Source organism: Ascidia mentula, chromosome 5 (assembly GCF_947561715.1).
Source record: "Ascidia mentula chromosome 5, kaAscMent1.1, whole genome shotgun sequence".
NCBI classification, from domain to species: domain Eukaryota; kingdom Metazoa; phylum Chordata; class Ascidiacea; order Phlebobranchia; family Ascidiidae; genus Ascidia; species Ascidia mentula.
The window spans coordinates 668,139-690,039 of record NC_138570.1 but is presented as its reverse complement, the minus strand read 5'-3'; the positions used below and the strand labels follow the sequence as shown (position 1 = coordinate 690,039).

Genomic DNA, 21,901 nt, shown 5'->3' with positions numbered 1-21,901 from the left:
ATACGTTCTACGTATAAAAAATGACAGAAATTTATTGCGAAAATATCTGCTGCTTTTAGGGAACTCTCCCAAAATTCAGAATTCCATTTTGATGGAGGAACGGAGGTTTATGCATGTATCGTAAAAAAACTCAACTGATTTAGAAAAAAGGGTGTATCATTACTTTCAATATTCAAGCAGGAATTCGTCATGAGGTCTTGTAATAAGCGAAACATACACAACTGAGCACGATTTGACACGCGGAGAGAAATTAACACAAAACAATATTGGAAGTTGATTACGCGTTGCTGTCATCCACTGTAGCCCCTCCCTCTTTGTCAAAATGAACTGGAGGCGTCTGAAGAAAACATGGATGAGAGGTAAGACGAAGGCAAAATATGGTGGAGATGTTGCGTTTATTAAAGGTCGGTGTCACACAAATACTGGCAAAATTTTTAAATCCATGCATTATACAAGAGGTCGGGAACCTTTTTGGCTAAGTGAGTCATGAAATCTACATATTTTTAATCGTATTTCTGTGAGAGCCATATAATATTTTTCAACACTTGGTAAACAATTTGAAGCGACCGAAATAACGCCTGGTATTTCTTAGCACGATTGTTACGTTATAGAAAATTACAGAACAAGTTTTATTCGTAACAATCTAAGAAATGCCAACTTAGAATTATCTGCGAGCCAAATGCCGTCATCAAAAGAACCGCATCTGGCTCGCAAGCCATAAGTGCCCGACCTCTGCATTATACGTTGACGTAAAACGTGTTGCATCTTTTAGAGCCGTGTTTCCCAACCGTTGGTACGCGTGCCACTGGTGGTACGCAATAGCATTCTAGGTGGTACGGAGATGCATTTAAAGCCTTGCATATATACATTTATTGTGCTTTTTAATTATTCAGATACGTCATAATTTTTATTCACAAACCTCAGCGCTTGCTTTGTCTTCAGGAACGTTCCCAGACAAAGTGTACAACTTGTTGACAATACCAGTCGGTATTTCACTTGCCGTGTCCGCTGTAATATTAAAGTTAAAGCATTGAGGGGAACTCTGGAACCAAACGTTGTACGGTCTAAAGTATTCATTACGGGACTAAACTTTTTATCAATGATATTTATGCTGGAAAGTGGGAAGAGTACAACACAATTAGTGCAACCTGTAAGTTTATGTTTCCAGTAAATTTATGATGTAACAGAGCCTCTTTGTCTATTAAATTTATTGTGACTTAAAACCCACCTATTTTGGACGCAGTGTCTCTGTTCCTGTACAAATAGAAAGCTGCTCCCCCGATCAAAATAAGTGCAAACAAAATTCCCAATACAACCCCAGCAATAATTCCACTATTGCTCTCACTGTGTTCCTCTGCAATGGAAACAATTTGCAACTGATTAAGGTGCCAGTGTCAATGTGTTTGTGGAATACCTGTGGGTGGTTTGGGAGTTGTGTAGAAAATAACATTGCCGTTCTCGTCTGTACCCAATGCTGAAAGTAATATTTGTAATAATTTGGAAATATATACGGAAGGATATTTACTGATAATGTGACAGAAAAGCAAAGGAAAACATTCAATATATGCATTATGTTAGGAATAGAGATATCGAATACGGATTAATAAATTGTAAGTAGTTTTTATATAATCCGTTTTTTCTCTGTTGAAGAATTTCTGTTTTGTTTTCGTCACAAATTTGCAGAACAATCAAATAGCGTGGTTGCACTGTTTTGATTGTATTCCATTTTAGCAACATTCATGCGGTGCGGCGATGAAAAAAAAACGCTACAAATTTAAAACGAACCCATGGGTGCGAGACAAACGTATCCGTGTTCCTCAAGACAGTTGATGTCATTCCACCTTCCGCTTCCTCCGTACATTTCCACACAATCCTCGTTATCTTCTCCTGCGTTGTTCGGTTCTCCCTCGTTCCAGTAAGTGAAGGAAACCGGTCTCCCGTCCACCCACGACCAACCTCCTGCGCAACGTTTTAAGTAAGGTGTTAGCGTTTCACTTCACTTGTCCTGGTGAAGGTCTGTTGTATAACGACCGATACGTCGTCCAAATAAGTAGCTTTCTTGCCAGTGGAGCTTTAAGTTATTCAATAATATGCCTGGCAGCATTAGCAACTAACTTCTTCAAGTAAGGATATGTGATTTGTTGTGATTTGTGTAAACGAGCTTAGGTTTCAGGTCGGGTGGGGGTTTTAATATAATATTTCAAACATTGCATAGGGACCTTGTCCGTTGTTCCTGAGTCCGATCCAGAGAGTCTCAGTTTCATTATACCAACTCAACATCCATTCCAACTCGTGACGTGACGTAAAACTTGCAAGGTGACCTCCGTATGACGTGCATTCGTATTCGGCGTCGGCCCATGATCTAGCGCTGAACAGAAAAAAGCACTTGTTTGTTTAAATATAACAAGTGAATTTTAGAATCACTTATTACGTAACGTTTAGTGCAATGATCCCAAGACTACAGTTGTCGGTAGGAAATCTATACGTTTATAAATATTTCTAGTTTAAACACAATCCCACGTTCCATCCAACTTACTCGTTCTGCCCGTTGAGAGTCACGAAAGCCTTACAGCAGAATCCACCGTATTCCTCCCAAGTATCATCTGGACAAGATCCCTCCACAGTGCCAGGGGTGGGCGGTATCTCCTCTGTGGGTGAAAATATTACATCGTTGAAAAAAGAACCAACAGAAGTCTTTTAAGGTTTAAAAGTTTTTGTTAAAAAAATGTGTAAAGTTTTATTTTTTTCAGGTCGTTAAAGTTTTTATGTTCCCCGGTTACATCTCATGGGATTTTCATGTCCTCTATGCTACATGTTATTTGATTTAAGATATCATGGGATTTATGTCATATCTTGACACACGGTTCAAATAACGTGAGTAATGATGTGCATATATGACGCCTCATACCAGTGGATGTTTTGCACACAGAAGGATAAATCTGATTGCAATCAGCCGTGAGCCATTCCGACCCGAACACAGAGTCGACGTTGATCACACAAGACTTGGAAGTGTCAGAAGTTGGTTGGTTCTCTCCCCAGTTTGAAATCCAGACCGGCCATCCGTCCACCCACACCCAGTCCTGAGTGTCCTGTATGTTAATGTGTTGTGTAAGATACCGAACATAGTTTGCTCTGCAGATGTTGTTGTTTTATTGCTAGGTTTCGTCGCAGTAAAGTTCCCACCCAATTACAAACTTCACCAGATTGTGTCGAGTTCAAACAGACAATAATACTTGCATGGAGCTGCTGCAGGCACTATTTCAACCTAATCTTTCGTTGTGGATTCGAACCCCGCCGGAACCGGAATATTCCAGTAATTTATTTCATTGCCTGAATGTTGGTCCAACCTGGTTTTGCTTCATTCCGATCCAAGCTGTTTGTCCCCTCAGATAACTTGTGATGAAATGTTGGTCGAACATCGTCTGCAAACTCGCCAAGTCTCCGTTCAGATTCCTACAGTTTTGCTGCGCGTCGTCGAAACTTCTCGGAGTCGAGTCCAGGAAGTAACAGACATAGTTGTCTTGTATTGTGTTGTACTGCGAAAAAAAAACAGTTAGCAAATGAGATGTTGCTTTGAAATCGAAATCCTTCAAAAAAGCCCCTATATTTGTCGAACTTGAAAACCTTCGTTCGTCTATTTGCAAAATTAAAAACTCATTTGATGAATTTACCTGCACCCAACCACTTGGACATTTCGTGTTCTGGTTGAGTTCAAGTCCTGGCGGAGTCTGTGGATCTTTGCTCATGGAGCAAATGAAGGGAGTGACAGTATCGCAATTCTTGTCGTTCCAACGCCCAGCTAATGCTTCAGCGTGGTAAAGCTCTCCACAATTCTCTTCACCATTTTGATGGTTCGGTTCGCCTGGATAATGTGATGACGATACAGGGATTATGAAATGTTCATTAATGTATAGAGGGATTCCAATGCTTGTTTGGTGTCGATTCGATGTCAAACCTTTAATCGATCAAAACTAACTCCCCTGTCACGTGTTCTCTCGCGACAGGGTTTGTGACGTCAAAGATATCATTATCCAAGGTTGTTTGCAATATTCGTAATATTGATCGAAATTATTCGGTTTATTAAACTTATTCCTCCGCTACTGCATCACGTGTACCTTCATTCCAGTTAGTGTAAGTCACTTCGTCCCCATTCGCCCACGTGTACAATCCCCACTGGGTGTCGCTAATACCGATCCAGAGATTGTGGTAAGCCCGGATTGATTGAGCCGTGATGAAAGCTGAGAAGATTTAACATAACTAAAGACCTTGCTGTGATGTCACTACTGATGGTTGTATCTTTCGATTAAAAATAAGCTATGACGTAAACACTTTTAACAGTTCTACATGTTCGAAAGGAAACATTCCGAAAAGAATGTCGGTTTTATGGTTGAAAATCTTAAATTAAGCTTTTCCCTCTGGTTCTCAACGATTTAAACTCCATATTTTACAAACATTTTTCTGATTCTTGTTCTTACCGTTCTCGTATTTATCGTGAATCGATGTCAAAGCTCCTCCAACGCTCTTGCAATATTCCACGGCACCTCGCCAAGTGGCGGCGCACTCGGGTTTATCGGTAACAGCAGGATCGCAAACGTCATTCTCTCCGTGTATCTGATAGCAGTAGTTTGTGTACATCAACCAGTTTGCCGGGCAACCGCCTGCCGAAATATCGGGAAATTAAAGAAATTGACCAGACATTTGGGAGACATTTATGTTTAACATCTCCGAAGTTCTCCGAATTTCTTCGAACATTAAAGTTTAAAAAGTTGCAATTTAGTTCAATTTAACACAAAAAGCAACGCATGTAAATCCAACGTTTCCTGTGAATGGAGGAAATATGGAAAATGTTACCAACATGAATACAAACATATCACCAGGCCAGGGATCAGTGGGTCCGGGTGGGTTCGGTGGCGCCCCCAAATACTTCTTGCAAATAAACCCGGATCTTTTCAACCCGCAATTATCGTCGTTCCATCTTCCAGAATTCATTATAGTCGTCACGCATTGTTCGATTCCAACTGCATCGTTCGGTTCGCCTGTGCAAGATTTTGTGACAATTTCTGCTTTCTGGTCATGAAAACTTCAGCAGTCTAAGTTATGGTTAAAACGACAATTTCCAATGACGTTATCTGTGTGACTTACTATGTACAACAAAAATGAACAAGGAAAATTTAATATTCTCCTTTTAAAAACATTACAATGAGTCGTTTTTTTCTACATAAAAAAGAATCTCCCAGTTACATCTTAACATTTTTATCACTGCAGCAGAGTGATATTTGAATACCATTACATATTTACCCAATGCAGAATTACAAATGAACATGAGATGAAAAAAACGTCCCGATAGTAATTCAGTTCAACAAATTCACAAACAGAATCAAAACCTTCGCTCCAGTTTACAAAATCCACCGGAGTTCCATCTGTCCACTCATATTGTCCATTGACTCCTCCCATTTCACGAAGTCCGATCCAGAATCGATCGACCCTCGGCATTTGCTGTGTTTTACAAATATATTCTATTATTCCTGACATACCACGGCTACTATGGCAACGCATTTATTCAAAGCAATGTTTACGGTTAACACGTAAAGTTATGAAGAGTTGTAAATAAGCGTTCGGAATTTACAACTAAATGCTGTTGAAATGTCGAAACAGTGGAACCTGGTTAAAGTTATTACAAGCCTTACTTTTATCTGGTTGGTGATGAAAGCACTTTCTGCGATGGTGTGAATTGAAGCCAATTCCCCTCCCGTTGTCTGACAAGTCTGTTCCAACGCAATAATGTTGATAAGTTATGCTGATAATTTATGTAATAAAATATATCGAAACGTTTGTTCTTGTTTAAATTTATACCCATGAAATTTTTTTCAATAAAATGCGTTGATATTTTGAATGTTAAAATATTTCCAACTAAACATGAGAAATCACAGAATACCCTCTGAGCAGTGTGGACGTCAACAGGCAGCATATCGTTAAACAAGTAACACATCCCTTCGTATTCAATCCATGTCCCGTCATTGCTACTTCCACAAGCTGTGTTGGGTTTGCCGGTTGGAGGATTTGTTGGCTCGATGACGTCAATCCCTTTCGGTCGCCTGCAGATCCAATCCAAAGCCTACAAAAAAAACACGTGCTCGCACATATTGCTTTCAAGATCAAATTAAATATACTTGTGATTTTGTTGGAATTACGATAAAAAGTGGTTGTAGGAAAAGGTAACACACCTGATGACAGTTTAAGTTGTCCCATAATCCCGTCCCTAGGGTCGGTTCGAACTTCATCGCAACACAACTGTTATCTTCTACTGATGATGGGGACCCAACATTCCAACTCAAATATTCCACAGGAGTGTCGTCAGACCATGACCAACCGACCTTGTCTCTGCATGAACAAGATATGCGGAAGGCATGGAGTTATTTCACGTTTTGATGGAAAGTGAAAACGTGTTCTTTGTCTTGCGAACAGAATTGAAAGTAAAAAAAATTATAAAAAGCGATTGAATTCACAGAAAAAATATAAACCATTTTGTTTTGGATGAATTTTTTTAAGTGAGTGAATCAATTGATCAAGTTTAAGTTTCTAAAAACTATTTGGGACAAATCTGACGTTGAATTTTTACAGGAATGTTCTGGCTTACTTTTAACACTGCTTGCTAATATGGTTGGCGTTTTTTTAAATAAAATCCACTTAACAATCGAATTGTGGCTTATTATGTTATAGTAGTAGTCTACTAGTAGACTATAGTCTACTGATGCTGTTAAGAACATCACATTCCCTGGCATTGCAGCCAAGCTGGGTCAAGTTGTGCTTGTAGTAAAAAATGTTTGTGAACCATGACATTATCCTACCTGTCGTTGAGTCCTATCCAAACTGAGGTACTCACGACTCCGATCTTACTGAGTTCATCGATCAAGTACATCTCGTCGTCTTTGCTGTGGAGCGAAACCAAATCCCCGCCTTCAGTCAAACACTGAACACAAAGTATTTGGAATCACGAACGCGATCGAAACATCGAAGCTTTTCATCCAGACCTGATGTCTCGCGTTCTCCCAACCCTGTTTTTTGTCCCATTCTCCCGCTGCTTCGGGCGCGTAAACTTTATAACAGAAACCACTCGATTCATCCGGGGTCGACCAATCCCATTTACAACCGCCAGATGGCGCTGGTGTGGCTGAGAAATATTAGTTTAGTCCAGTTTGCAAATAACTCTGCAATTAGTTCAAACTTGGTTGTTTAAATCCTAAAATCAAAGGATGCCATTTATTGTCATTCCCTATTTTTTGTCGACTTGGAAAATACTTAAGTTTTCGCACAGTAACAAGTCTGAACACATGGGGTTGAACTCACTAACTGGAGGCACCGTCCATCCGTCTCTCGGTCTCTCACATATCGAGTAAGCTTGTTTCTCACACCTGTGGCTGTACCACATTCCTTGACCGAACTGACCACCGTAAAACACAGTGCACTCGCCTAAATCAATGTCTAAAAACAACAACCACATTAGTGACGTCATCGCACGACGTAAATTACGTCACTTCGGTCTTACTCGGGTTCCCAACCCCCCAGTTATCATACGTCACTGGGTCTCCGCTCTCCCATTCCCAGGACACCCCAGTATCGGTTGTGACGTGAGCGTGGAGTCCAATCCACCACCTCCAGTCTTCTGATCCGATTATTGTGTGGAGGAAACTCTGCACGTACCTGAATCAAAACACGGAAGGTTTAGGGTTCGAGTCCAGGCCCGAGACAATAAATTACTTTTTGTTTACAGCCAAGATAAAACAATCGTTAGCATTATCTAGAAGGAAGCAAAATGATATAGAAACAGCTATCTTAGCTCTGTTTAAAACCGTTTTTATTTGTTTTAAGTCGAGCTAATCCAACAGGAGAACGTTATTTTATTGTCTCCCAAATTAGATTCCAGTTAAATTACTTGTTCTGAACGTGGACGTTCTGACCTCCCAAACCCCAACAGAAATTCTCCGAGTCTTCTTCGGCCACCAAGTCACGTTGGAAGAGGTAACACATTCCCTCATAAGCCGACCAACCTAAGAAAGCAAGTAGTTTTGTCAAAAAAGGGAGCTAGAAAGCACACTGAAAAACGTATAACATCGGAAAATACATTAAGTTCGACCAAAATCAGAACACATTTCGGTTACTACGAGTGCCGCAAACATTCCTGCATCATTATCATGCAGTTGAAAATTTTCATCGTGGTGGTTCTTTAATCCGTTGTTGTGTGGTTAAAACACGCCTGCTTACCATCTGGGCAGCCCGCTGGTGGAGTTGGAGCCACTGATTGATCCGCAGTGTAGAAATCCTTGTACTTCTTGCATATGTAGCCCTGAGAGAAGGAAAGAAGGTGAGTCAAACACACAAAGTCAAGGTCACTGAATCGTTCTTTCCGACGTGTTTCCCATTTTAACCCAACTTACTTGAAGGACTTACAACAAACCATTCAATCCTTTGACCAAATGACGACCAATATACCTTTATATGTTAAACCAATTTAACCTTTGAACTAATTTAATCAGTTAATAGGTAAGTGTTATTGTACCATTGAATAGTCCATGATATCAAGTAGTTTTCGCCAACATTTTTTCATTCAGATAAACTCACTGAAACATGTGAAAGAACTCACCGAAACCTGGTCGCAGAGGTAATCGTCCCAACGTTGGGTTTCCTGGCACATTTCCACGCAATTCTCCATCTTTCCTTCGTAGTTATCAGGTGACGCAGCCCCCCAGTTTGTGTAAAGAACCTGATATTATGACGTTGTTTATCACGCGGAATAATTTTGCCCAAAAGCTAACGTTTCTTTCAAACACGTATCAGAAAGGCTTCAGGTTTAGCTGCTAATATTCTCTAAGTGTCAACCAAACTGTGACAAGAAAGTAAAGGCAGAATGTAATATTTGTGGATAAAAGATAATTAAAGAAGTTTTAGACTAAAATGCAACTTTAACTTATCCAACATTCAATATTTTCTTTCCGAAATCGACCTCTTTCTAAAGATTCTATTTGAATAAGAACTAATGATGCTTTTAGCGAAATATGTTTTCTTTGTGATAAAAACGATAAACTGCGTTTTGACACGAACTTATCTTTGCTAACTAACAAATTGCTGCACGAAAAGCGCGTTGCTTCCGTGTGCCCAACCGTCTGTTTACAGCCACAGCAACACATTTACCCAAAAAAGATTTTGTTCAAACTACGTTAAACCACACACTTGACCAGCCTCGGGTTTGGTGTCATGGAAATTTACCATTAGGTTTGTAGGCTTGGCAGCCCGGGCATTGCAGCCTAGCTGGATCAGCCACTTTTTCCGACAAGTCGGAGCAAGATTTGAAAAATCAAGCTCCCGGTGAGGTTTGAACTCACGACCCTGGGCTAACCAGGCCCAATGCTCTACCAACTGAGCTACAGGAAATCTACCACTCACCGGTTCCCCGTCGCTCCACTCAAACTCGTTGTACGATCTCAGATCGTTGAGACCAGTCCACCAGTACGGGAAGTCTTGTAAGATAATCTGCTGGGCGAGAAAATCTTGCTCCACGGAGTCTCGGATCGAGACGAGATGAGCTCCCATCTCACCGCACTTCGCTTCTGCCTCAGCCCAGGGCAGGCGTTCCTCTGAAAGTTGGATTAAACATGGTGGAAAATGTGAAGCGTTGTCAACGGTATTTCGTTATTAATAGTAAAACCCTTGGAAAAAGTGGATGCCTCTGTTTCTTGTAATCGGGCGAATGTTTTAGTTATTTTTAGGGTGTTCTTCTGCCATAACTGCACTGCTATCGGTTTTTGGCAACACTTTTCGTAGCGACAACGCAACTTGAGTAAACTGACCACAGTATTTAAGACAAATGAGTACGAACCACCGAAGTAATAACAGAAGCTACTGAATGGTTTCCACCCGATCTCACAAGTCTCTTCGTTTCCAGCAAATGCAAAGGCAACCGGATAGTAACTGTGAATACAGAAGAAAAATAAACCCACAAAAAAATTCAAAATCGTCAAAAAACTTTGTATGTTCCATAAGAAAACCCAGTAAGGGAAAAAATATTATTAAATACAATTCAGTCATCCTGTGCTTTTCAAAAATAATATACGTGTGTCACTTTAAACCTTATGATCGTTTAATTGAATACGTTTCACTTACGTTTCGTCAAATGAGGTGATCCCGTTTCTAACTGAACCCTGATAGGAACTTTGAGCTTCTTTCTTCACAATGGTTACCAGTCCTCCGAAGCGATCAAGTATGACTCCAGCGTGCACAGCGGCGTTACAAACCTCAGAACTCTGTGGTCAACGTAAAGCATGCGTTACATCAACAACGAGTTATCAAAAGCTGAGTAGACTCGTGTCTCGCTCCAACCTATCTTGTAAGGATTTTAAACCAAATTTTAACACGAAATGCCACTTATTTTAACAATAAATAAACTGCCAAAAACTTTCCAAAGCATTTAGAACTACTTTAATGTAAGCCTCTTATAAAGTTATTTACCCTATACCGTCTGTATGGTTTGCAAACTATGGTGACCTAGGACCGACCAAATGCCATATTTATAATCTTAAAAATTTCGGGTTAGTTTGTTTTGTTCCTCGGGCAAACTGGTCGCCCACTTTCTTTTCTTAACACAAACGTGCACACAGAAATCTTATACCCCTGCGTAAATATCCGTGCCGTAAACAGCTGGGATTCCAGTTGAAAGAGGACAAAGACCCGGACATTCCGCCTGTATCACCGTGACGTCATTAACTTCATCTGCCGCCCAGATTGTGTCACCGAGTTCAGAACACTGTAGTTCGCCTGAGGAATACAATGGTGCCCAATGTTGGCAAAGAACAGTGCATAGGGAGCAGTTCAATATGCATGTAGTTTTAAACCCCTAAGAAACCAACTAACCAAGGTCGTTTCTTGTTAAACTACAACCGATAAAATGTGATCAAAAATTTAACATCAAGTGCAAAATACAAGCTGGCAGACATATAGCTGTGGAATTCCCCTTGAAAATAATCTGGAAAAAAAATAAGGTTTGTGCCAACAATTACACCAAGTTCTCAGTCATCTCAAAAGCATTTCTGGCAAAAAAACAGATGAAGGTCGATTATAAAACGACCGAAATGTCGACCTTGAAAAACAATTTTTAGCCAGAAAAGCTAAAAGTTAGGTTGACTGAACATTTTGTTGAGTTGCGACCACAGCAACATCCATCTCAAGCACTCAACTAAGAGCTGGAGCGAAATATTCTGAGCATCTTCAAATTAGACTCACGTAGAGGATTACATCCTGTGATTTCCAACCTCATTCCAATCATATCTCCCACCCAACTCTGAGGTTGGATTCGAATCCCGGCGGTGAAAACATGTTCGGCCAAAACCACTCTCACCGGGGTCTGTTGGTCGCTGTTCCCGGTGAAATTCATCTGCGAATATTTCACAGTTAGGTAAAGTCTTCATCTACATTGTACAATACTCGTATGGATAAGATATTTTGGGGTTACAAAGTTAACAAACAGCCGTCTGGTAATAAAAATTCCAGCCTTCGAAATTAATGTGATGATTAAATACGAATACCATAAGATGCCAATAGTAATTTAGAAATCAATATCAATCGAATGCTAATTACTTTTTAGTCACATTTTTACTGTCAGTTCATAACCAACTTTAAAAATCGTTTTTGCAAATAATAAAATTGCAAAATCCCCTCACGTGTTTTACATCCTTACAATAAGAATGATCAGATATCGTTGAAAGCACACATTTACCACAGTCTTGTCAAAGTTCGTGTAATCTGTCCACTGCTGGTAGGTGTCGTCGTTCGCGAATGCAACAGTGAAGCTTGTGACGTAACGATTGGCGTCGTTTGCTCCCTGTACGATGACCCCGGTAACCCGGATGTTGGATGGGAAGGTCACTTGCATGTAAGCTCCTAAATAAAGTGAAAATTGACTTAGTACCAAATTTTAATATTGTTCATGCCTTCGCTAGCCATGTATCGATTAGCCAAATCCTTCAAATAAAAACTATGTTTTTTTGAAAATTGTTTCAAATATGTTCTTTTTGACCCCTTGATAACCATTAGTTGTTGGTATTATCATGTGACTAACTACAACTATTATGTGACTGGCTGGAATTATCATGTGGAAATCATGAGAACAAATACAATGTTCTAAAATAAAAATACAACCGAAATTGAAATCATTTAAGTGAAAAAAATGTACTTATTATCTATATAAATATACCACGATTACAATCCCTGAGATGGAATCTATTTAACATTATCGTAATATAAATCCTCGATTACTATTGCTGTTGAAATCACTGGGTGCCAAAAAAACCTTGATGAAAACCATTACCAGAGCTGTATTTACCCCAAATGCAAGCCAGACTCTAAGAAATAAACTACATTTAATAATACTACAATATTTCCACGAGCTTTACACAACCTTGCTGCTCAGTAGTGGCCCAGCTTCTCGGTCCGTTCAACCTCCCGTCTATTCCCTTATGTTGGTTATCCAGGTAAGTAGATTGGCTGATCTGAGCGTCCGCTATGGAACCATTCTCAACACCCAGGGCTCCGTAACACTCTACAGAAAACACAATTACCACGTTGAAGTTTTCGGAGTAATCAACTTGATGTAATCCTACTGGTTGACCAGCCCGTATATAACGCGTTATGAAAAAAAAAGTTTAAGTAAAACGGAATAAATACAGCTAGTATGTTGATCTGTTAGTTACCGCAAGCTCATGTGTCTGCAGATTCTGATTTTTATATTGAGAGATTTAAACAAAAAGGAGAACTCGGCAAAAATGCTGCAAATGCTTTATTGAGGGTGAATTAATTGTCTTTCAGGCAGCAACTTTTTATATATTTATTCGGATACCTTTTTCTTCACAGGAATAAATAACGTTGAGATATTTATAAATCCCATCGCAAGGATCCCCGAATACTTCATTGGACGCGGTTAAAGTGCAAGTTTCAAGGTTGTTGCACATCTGCGACACGATATCCAATGAGTCCTCTGAGTGGCAACCCTCAGATGGGACGCCCTGATCGCTGCTGCAACTACAGATGAAAAACAACCTCAATATGAAAATTCTGCACTGTATAACTGCCCAGGGTGTAGACGACTTAATAAAATTTCAATCAACGCATTTGTCAACATTGGTCAAATATCTGTCCTATACCCGGAAGAAAACCTGATCGGGATTCGTGGCCAGGATATCCTGGGTTCGAATCCCGGCGTAGACAAAAAGATTGGACTTTGACTGTCCATCATGGAAACTATTTGGTCTCGGCTGAATCGGCCCCAAAATGTTTAAAAATTATCCAGATTGGTTTAAAACGGATTGAAGAGGTATTTTTAACTTCTACGCTACATACTTGCCAAGCAAAGTACAAGGGTTGACGAGTAAAGCATGGACCCCTATAAAGACGAAAGGGTGATGAATTTCACCATCAAGCGATATCTGATACTAACGTTTCAATGTTAGATCTTCCATAGGAAGCGTGATGGACGACGATCTGCATTCCGGGGCAACCGAGGGTGTAAGTCTCCCCCTCGCATATGTTGATCACGTACTCGTCTGCACAACAGTGGTTTAATTTGAACGTTTTTCTGTTTGGTTTTATGAGAAATCAAACGATCACTTTTCAAACAGTGCTTTGCGCTTTTCAAACGGTAATTAATCTTTATCAGTTTAACTTCAACAGAAATGCCCACACCCCGTAATAAAACCAGCATTCACAAAGACAAAATCCATCCCTACTTTGGTCAATGGATATTGGTGGGACGATATTTGCGAACTTCTTGCAAACCATTCCCCTCTCGTTGGCGCAGTTGATGTCATTCCACTTGGCGTTGGAAGTGTAAGCTTCGACACAATGCTCGTTGCTCTCGGCTCCGTTAGGTTCGCCTGGAAAGCAACGACTGAATATTGTGAGGGAGCCATTAGGAATCATGTTGTTGATATTTGTTTACTTATCAGATGTAATTAACCAAGATTTCGATCAAATCTGACCACACTCACCATCCTCCCAGTACAGATAGTTGAAAGGCTGACCGTTTGACCATTTCCAACCAGAGTTTCCGTCGTTTCTGTTCGCTCCAATCCACAGAGCATGCGTCATCACCAACGTCACTAGCTGTCCGCTTACGTACGACTGCTCCGCTCTGTATAAATGACGTCAGGAAAATTAAATAGGTGAAACTGTTTATGATGAGATTATCTTCCAATAAACTTCAGGCGATTCTGAAGAAATTATCAAATTTCTAATATTCCTATGTGTATTTCTTGTTGATGGAGAATTCGGCGATTGAAGTATTTTCTAAAATATTGAGAACTGACTTTGAATTGACACTGAGAAGATCTCCTCCCATTTCCATGCAGTAATCCCTCGCATGTTGCCAAGTACGCAGGGAGTAATCGTTGAAATGATAGCAATAAATTTCACCGTGAGGATCGAACTGCCAGTCTTTACCACACCTCGGGTCGTACTGATCTACACGAAAACATTTGTTAACTCGTTTTATTATGGGCACTTGGTGGCGTTAGTGAGATATACAGTTACACTTTGCTATGATTTTAGTTCAGTTTGGCTGCGCGAAATAATCAGATGCAGAGACTAAAGCCAATTATTTTTCCGTTTACCTTTGCCATAGAAACACCACTTGACACCACTTATTGAGTTGTCCCAGCAGCATCCCTTATTCACACACTCAGCCGGTGTTATTCCTCCGTACCCACAATCTAAACGTTCCGTAGCGGTCACCGACGTACAAGCTGCGAACAAGAAGTTACGTCAGTCGTTTTCTCTACGGCAGTGGAATATCAGTTTTAGTTTTCACCTTCGTTAGGTGACGGCGTGGCAAGATCCCCGCCATCTAAACTGCATCCCATAACTTCCAACCTCAAACTTGGGTACAGGTTGTAGTCGTACGGATAAATACGGATGTAGGATGCCAGGACTGGTGCGTTAAACTTATTCGCGATAGCAGTGCTGGTGTCTGAGTTTCCAGAGAAAGTCTGAAAAGTTATTTGTTGTTTTTTACTCGACGTTATGAAGTCGTCAATAACTTTTGTGCCCCGGTCTTGTTACAAGGTCATTTCAAGGTTAAATCCAACCTGGGTGCCTCCCGAACGACCTTTCACGAACTGGAAATTGGTTCCGTCGGTCGAGTAAGAAACTTGGTAACTTTTCACGAACTCGTTCACGTCTGAAGGGCGCCCCTGTGTGGCCACTCCTGACACGGTTCGTTCTGGAACCAATTTAACCTGAAGCCACTCTGTACCCGCAACTGGGACTGTCCCTGTTTGGAGAATTCAAATAATAAATGAACGATTTCGCTCGGAATGGCCGAGTAAGGAAATGGTTACGAAAGTAGACATGGTGAGGTTACAGGTGGTGCTGGGTATAGGTTTCAATATATGGTTCCCCACCTTTATGGAAACACCAAATAACGCCGGGGACGGAATCATCGAAACAACATCCTCGGTCCAGACAAGGTTGTTCCCCTCCCCCTCCACAGTCGAGTCGTTGATCGGTCGGAATCGCCGGACAATCTGAAATAAATGTTATAATATAATTTAATAGCTGTTGCGATAAGGATTTTGCAATCTTTTGCATACCAAGCCGAGTTCGTACGGCACTCAAATATTTAATCATGTGCTTAAAATTCCATGCGGTTATTTTCCATTTAATTTTTGTGTTTATTGAAAATTTCGTATCAAGGATGCGGAACTTCCTAATGTTTGTCTTCCTTTTTTAACATTTTCGTTGTGTGAGCAGAAAAAATGTCACGACCGACTACAGGAAGATACAACATGAAAACTACAAAAAGAACAGCAGACGGCCAGCTTCAGTGATTCTATTTTGATATTCAATTTAAAACTAAAAGCTATTTTTAATAAGACAGAAACTGACGGCACCAATTGGCGAATTGAATATTTCTGTCAACGCAGAATTGTTTTATGCCATCGCATGACAATGCAGGGTCGCCCCATTACCCTGGTCTTAACTTCACAGCTATCACATCGGGATCATTACGTTCGCAGCCTAGACATCGCAGCCCAGCTGGATCAACAATTTTAATGCTTCTGGTTATCAAAACACACACTGACGCTGGCTGTCAGTTACTTTTCTTTGAGTTCCCGGAATATTCTCCGCATGTGTTTATGTTACCACAGCCCACCTGCGTAAACGAGCTGAGGAGACCACGCTCCCACAGCCGTCCCATCGTTAACGTTGTTAAGCCGAGCCTCCGTCGCCTCTGAGCCAGGCCCGTATATGGAGGACGCAGTGATTTCTGTGTCCAGAATGCGACCATCTTCCATCCCGAGCGGCTCCCAGCAATCTTAATGACACATAGAAATCACATTGAAAACAATGTTTCCCCTTTGGACCACACCGGGATTCGAACCCAGGATATCCTGGCCACGAATTCAGATCAGGTTTTCTTCTTAGTATATGGGGTCGGGCGCCGCCTAAAATACTATTACTGGCCTTATTTGAAATATGAGTCTTTTAATCGTCACATATAGGTCATGCTTCAGGCGCTTTAAAAATCAAGCGGAAAGTAAAAGTCATAATACGACACAAAAACTTAAAACATCACGCCGTGACCACATGCGACTCATGCGGAAACCTTGCAGGGGTGCACAACCTGCGGTCATACCGTGTCTTGTGGCCGTGGATTCTAATTCATGCGGCCGTACACATGCTTTATAACACATTTGTATTGTCGGCCGTGCACTGTCAAAAACCTAACAGGTTTTTGAATGTCTGGCTTATGAAATTGGTCTGTCTTTGTTATAAAGCAGAATCTGATCATGTTTTTTTGGGTAAGAAAAATAGTTTTTAACATTTCAATACACTTTTAGTTCATAACTAACGCGAGATTATCAGTTTGAACTGACTGGCGACCGTTGGTGAAATTAAAGTGACTAAATTGAAAGTGATGCGGCTGGTATTAATTTAAAAGTTGTGCGCTCCTGCCCTACGACGACTCACCAATCTTCTGCTTCTTGCAAACGTAGAGATGGGCGTTGTTGCAGGGCGTGTCATCCCACTTGTAATTTGCATCCTTCCATACTTGGAGACAGCACTGCGGACAGTTTGGTTCGCCCGAATACCAATCGTCAAACGCCTTCACGTAATTTCGAGGGTTAAGCGAACGGTGATACAAAATATATTGTATATTATCAGTTTATTTTTGAATGATTTATGAATTTTAGCTTTTATACTTATAATAACAGTTGTTCGCTTTAATTGAACACACTACGAACAGTTGAATTCTTCTTGCATTGATTCAACCGCGAGTCAATGTATGATTTAATTTCATAATTAATGATTCAACGTTTATCTCTCTTTAATATTAATTTTAAAATCTCATAAATCTGTGGCGATGGTCGTTGTTCCTTATTTTTAATCCGTTATTTACAAAATTCATCCCTGTTCTTAGAAAGAATATTCCCCACTTACCCACGGTGAGTCGTCAACCCACGTCCACGCGGTTGCGGTAACGAGGTCGTTACCTCCCAGCCAAACGTTGGCAGATAAGTGCCCTAAAAACATTAACATGTATTTCCTTTAGCCTGGATAATCCTACGCAGTAACTCGTAGGTTAAAGCTGCTTCACAAACTCGTATTTCTTCCCGTGAATTGAAGTGTGAATAATCTGATATCAAAAAATTGAAATTCTCAAATAAAGCGACTACCCACTGTCTCTGACTTTCTTGGGCAACTGATTTAGCTACTGATGAAAAAGGTAAACGTATCAAAAATGCAAATGATTGTAGTTTAAAAATTAAGTTGACTTAAAAGCTCACAAACCTGTGACGAAGGCGTTTTCCTCTGCTGAAACGATACTTGCAAGATGACCTCCAGAATCGGCACAGTTTTGTTCAGATTGGTCCCAACTTACAGAATTCGATCTCTCGAAGTAATAACAGTGGCTGCCGAACCCCAGCCATCCTGGGTCGCAACCCTGGTTTACGCCTGAAAGAGTAAAGTGTTGAAAATGATGGGAACGGGAAGATGCCTTAATTTGAGGTTTCTGGTTACTTTTTTAAACATATAGGACTAGTGATAATCGTTAATATTGGAGATTACGCAACTTTGTTCCTGTGCATGCAATTAGCCAACAATGACCAGTGAGTTACAGACAGTTGTGCAATATTTTCCGACCTTATATCACTTTCAATTTGTTTTCCTTTCTAAAAAGTTAATGACGGAGATTGTTTTGAGGCTTTTACCAATGAGTGACATTCGATAAATTCGATATCCCTTGTTTAAGATAAACGCTCAGTGAAAAGACCAACCAGCAGTGACAGTAAACTTACTTGCTGGTGGATCCAACGGTGTTGGGTCTTTCCCTGTTGGGATTTGGCAAATGTAACCTTGCCTCTTGAAGCAATCGTCGGTCTCCCAAACTCCAGATGATGATCCGGTGAACATCTGACCGCAGTCGTAAGCTCCCTGCAACCGAATTGCAAATGTTAATCGATTGAGAATAGTTATAGATTAGGTGATAATATCTTTGCAGGAATGTTAACTTCATGGCGAATGTTAATGATTTTTTTCAACAAATTAAACAGTTTTTCTAAAAAGTGTTCCTAAACAAGGACACTAAAAAAGTATCACTAAAAAGTGTGTTTTTGAAAAAGTATTTGGTTATTGTGTAATTATAATAATACAATTGTAAAAGTATCCAACACATCCGTATATACCGATCAATCATTTCATTTATTCCTGTTTCAAACGTGTTTGGTTTATAACAGAATGGCAAAACATCCTATTCTGGGCATCCATATACACCAACATACAAACTGACCACTTGGTCTCTGGGTTGGTTTGGTCCAAATATCTTGTACCCGTTGTCCACGATCTGTCCGTCAGTCCATACGAAAACACCATCAGTGTCTGTATCAGAAAATCCGAGCCACACCCCGAGCGCCCCCGCGTCCTTGAAGTCCGGTAGATGGACGGTGATGTATTTCTCCAAATCATCGCTGTGAAATAGCAACGTTTGGTGTTTTAAGTCGCTTTGGTGGTTGATCAACAATTTCAGAATCAACAAATCGACCAATCGAAAAAGTTCCACATTTCTTACGATTAGTAACCAACAGTTTAACGCAACATTTTCATTGGAATGAACCGAGAAAGGAAAATGCGACGTTGAACGACGTTTAGAGCATGTTTGCTTTCACAATTGATCCACTAAACGAAAGTGGTTGATCACTACTACACAGGTGATCTACATCAGCTCATGTTGCTTCTTATACAACATGCTCTTTGCGCAACAATATATAGTTATCACACATCAGCATTGTGACGTCAGACCCATTGTTGACGCGGAACTATGAACTGCATCACTTGTCAAGCATTGTGACGTCAGACCCATTGTTGACGCGGAACCATGAACTGCATTACTTGTCAATCTTCAGTAGTTTCGCCCCCATGGCTTGGCAAATGCCGTCTGCAGCGATCCAACTTTCCCACGTGGTTTCAGCTATTGCATATAAGTAACAGAATCCATCGTACAACCTCCATCCGTCCGCACAAGTCCCTATACGGGAAGCAAGTACATGAAATGTTGCAAATGTATAGATATTAGTTCGTCTGGGGTGCCTTTTTATAATCAACTTTTCATAAAAGTACCTACCAGTGAATGCCCTCTCGCACATGTAAGCGTGACCCTCCCCACATCGCTCGACGCTCCACGGCCCCTCTGTATGACGTCACAATCACATTACGAACAATATAGAAATCGCCTGAAGTTCACATTATAATGCTGAAACATGTGCTCACCATACGAAGTGCTCGGGTCGATTTCGACGCAATTGTCGCTGTTTGGATCTAGAACAGGTGGCCCTGACAACCAGTTGTCGTATGACGTACCTTGTGTGTATACGTCACCGTTGCTCCAATACAATTGGTGATCTGGGTGGCTCTGTGAAAACAATTACAGACACCGCGTTATTTTGAAATATGAACCTATATAACCTATGTGAAATGCTGCAAGTGTAAAGTAAACTTTTGTGGTAGAAACCAAAGTTGTGAGTCTGCAGTTTTGTTAATTATCTGACGAGGATTCCGTGACTCCTTCGTGTGGAAGGTTTTGTCTGCCACCTGTGTGGGGGGTTCCCCATGTGGGTTGGGAGGTTGAAAAAAAAAGTAAAAATTCTTCCCTTAATTCGCGATTACGGGGACCCACCACAGACGAGAGCCCGATCCATATGTGTTGGTTCCACAGGTTGACAACGTTCGCGACGTACAGTTGTTCCGTCTGCGTTCCTATGGCAACCAGGTTCGCTTCGATCGCCTTGCACGCCGACTCGGCCTCAACCCACGCAACTTTCGAATCCTGTATGACGTAACAACGGCCTTCGAATTCCTCCCATCCATTATCTTCTTGGCAGTTGGGACTTTCCACTGTGTGAAGAAAAGTTTCAGATTAAAGTCTGAACCTCCATTGTGACGTAATAAACAATACCTGCGTTCTCAGACCTCTCACAGAAAAAGTAATACCCGATATTGCAACTCGCGTCATTCCACAGACCGCCGTTACTCTGCATGATCGCAACACAATCTTCCTGCGATGCTGCTGCGTCCTCCCAGTTGTCGGGTTGTCCTGATGCCCAAGCTCTGGCAAAATCACTCAAACGTGACTTTTCAATTTTCGGTAAGAGTAATCATCGAAAAAGTTATTTTATTTAGCCGATAAATCTTAACAGTGTTTATCAGGTCGGAATTTAACTTGATATATCCTGCAGGAGGTGGCAATCTCGCCGTGGCCAACAGACAGTTATTCCCATTGTGACAACATAAACATCTCTTTTTGTTTCTGTGGTGCAATAATTTTAACAAACAGAAGAGGACGGTCTGTTTTAAATGTCAACACCGTGAATGTGCGACGCACAATGGATACAAAACATAATATTTCTTTCAACTACTTTTGTATATTTCTGTGCCGACTAATTACCCGCCTGCACCTCTGTAATTTCCAACTAGTAAAGCATCTTTCTAGGTTCTTAAGAACCACTGATCTAGCGGATGAACTAAGCGACAGTAGAAGACATGTGTTCACGTACATGTAAGTGAGGTCAGACCCGTCCACCCATTGCCATGAATCTTCTTGGTTTAAATCGTGAAGTCCAATCCACGCTTCAATGCCGTTTCCCATTTGGTTGTAAATAAAATTCTAAACAAATTGAATTTGTAACTGTTTGTATTTTGGCCTATTGTTATTTTATATCCTGATAGTTTAAACCCCCAAGGTCGTTCTTCTCAAATAACTTTGTCCCTGTTTATGATGGATCTTTTCTGGTAAAATGCCACCGAGACACTTCAAAAGCTGGTTGAAATATACATAGAGATGAACTCACGTTTTCAACTTCGTCGTCAATCACGACAAGAGCCCCGGCCATAGTTTGGCATTTGGATTGCGCCTCGTGCCAGGGGAGCCCGATGCCGTCGTTGCCGGAATAATAATAACAACTAGGCCCGTTCTGGAACCAACCATCGGGACAAGCTCCAGTTGAACCTGAAAACCAATTCTCATCATGTCTATGTCATATTTTTGTTGAAACTTTTCCCTTCAATCGGTGCCAAACTACAAATGGAGAATAGAAGGTGACTAAAGCCTTTAAAACATTCCAAAGCATGTGAGAAATCCTTGCCCCTGTACAACTTAAAGATTAACGTTAGGAATTAAGGGAAAACGATCCAACCCGTTTGTTAAAGAAAAGAAGATAAACGACATAGAAATTTCATCTGCACAAATTAGCGGGTTTTTGACAAGTAAAAATTCTTCCATTGATTAGAAATTTACACAAACACCTCACTTACCTTTTACAAACAAAACAACAAAAATGGCTGCAGTATAAAAACGCATCAT

General features: G+C 40.7%; 1 protein-coding gene across 1 annotated transcript; it reads right to left on the bottom strand.

Moving 5' to 3' along the window:
• Nucleotides 1-277: 277 nt before the first annotated feature.
• Nucleotides 278-21,901, bottom strand: LOC145901745 (uncharacterized). The gene is made up of 54 exons (XM_082989516.1): nucleotides 21,853-21,901; nucleotides 21,390-21,547; nucleotides 21,096-21,205; nucleotides 20,498-20,649; nucleotides 20,219-20,436; nucleotides 19,813-19,954; nucleotides 19,667-19,732; nucleotides 19,435-19,570; nucleotides 18,836-19,013; nucleotides 18,345-18,480; nucleotides 17,836-18,000; nucleotides 17,485-17,567; nucleotides 17,014-17,149; nucleotides 16,196-16,357; nucleotides 15,444-15,566; nucleotides 15,129-15,313; nucleotides 14,852-15,029; nucleotides 14,655-14,786; nucleotides 14,352-14,505; nucleotides 14,034-14,176; nucleotides 13,773-13,919; nucleotides 13,484-13,589; nucleotides 12,887-13,068; nucleotides 12,449-12,589; nucleotides 11,768-11,931; nucleotides 11,275-11,425; nucleotides 10,664-10,809; nucleotides 10,159-10,298; nucleotides 9,875-9,966; nucleotides 9,442-9,632; nucleotides 8,642-8,761; nucleotides 8,263-8,344; nucleotides 7,934-8,048; nucleotides 7,547-7,701; nucleotides 7,348-7,482; nucleotides 7,032-7,171; nucleotides 6,849-6,970; nucleotides 6,225-6,381; nucleotides 5,936-6,115; nucleotides 5,688-5,765; nucleotides 5,385-5,496; nucleotides 4,875-5,036; nucleotides 4,476-4,658; nucleotides 4,116-4,238; nucleotides 3,672-3,862; nucleotides 3,348-3,536; nucleotides 2,909-3,089; nucleotides 2,537-2,648; nucleotides 2,220-2,368; nucleotides 1,786-1,959; nucleotides 1,415-1,474; nucleotides 1,229-1,354; nucleotides 920-1,008; nucleotides 278-337 (listed from the first exon to the last, which is right to left on the bottom strand). The coding sequence occupies exons 1-54, from the start codon at nucleotides 21,899-21,901 to the stop codon at nucleotides 278-280; spliced, it is 7,461 nt and encodes a 2,486-aa protein (XP_082845642.1).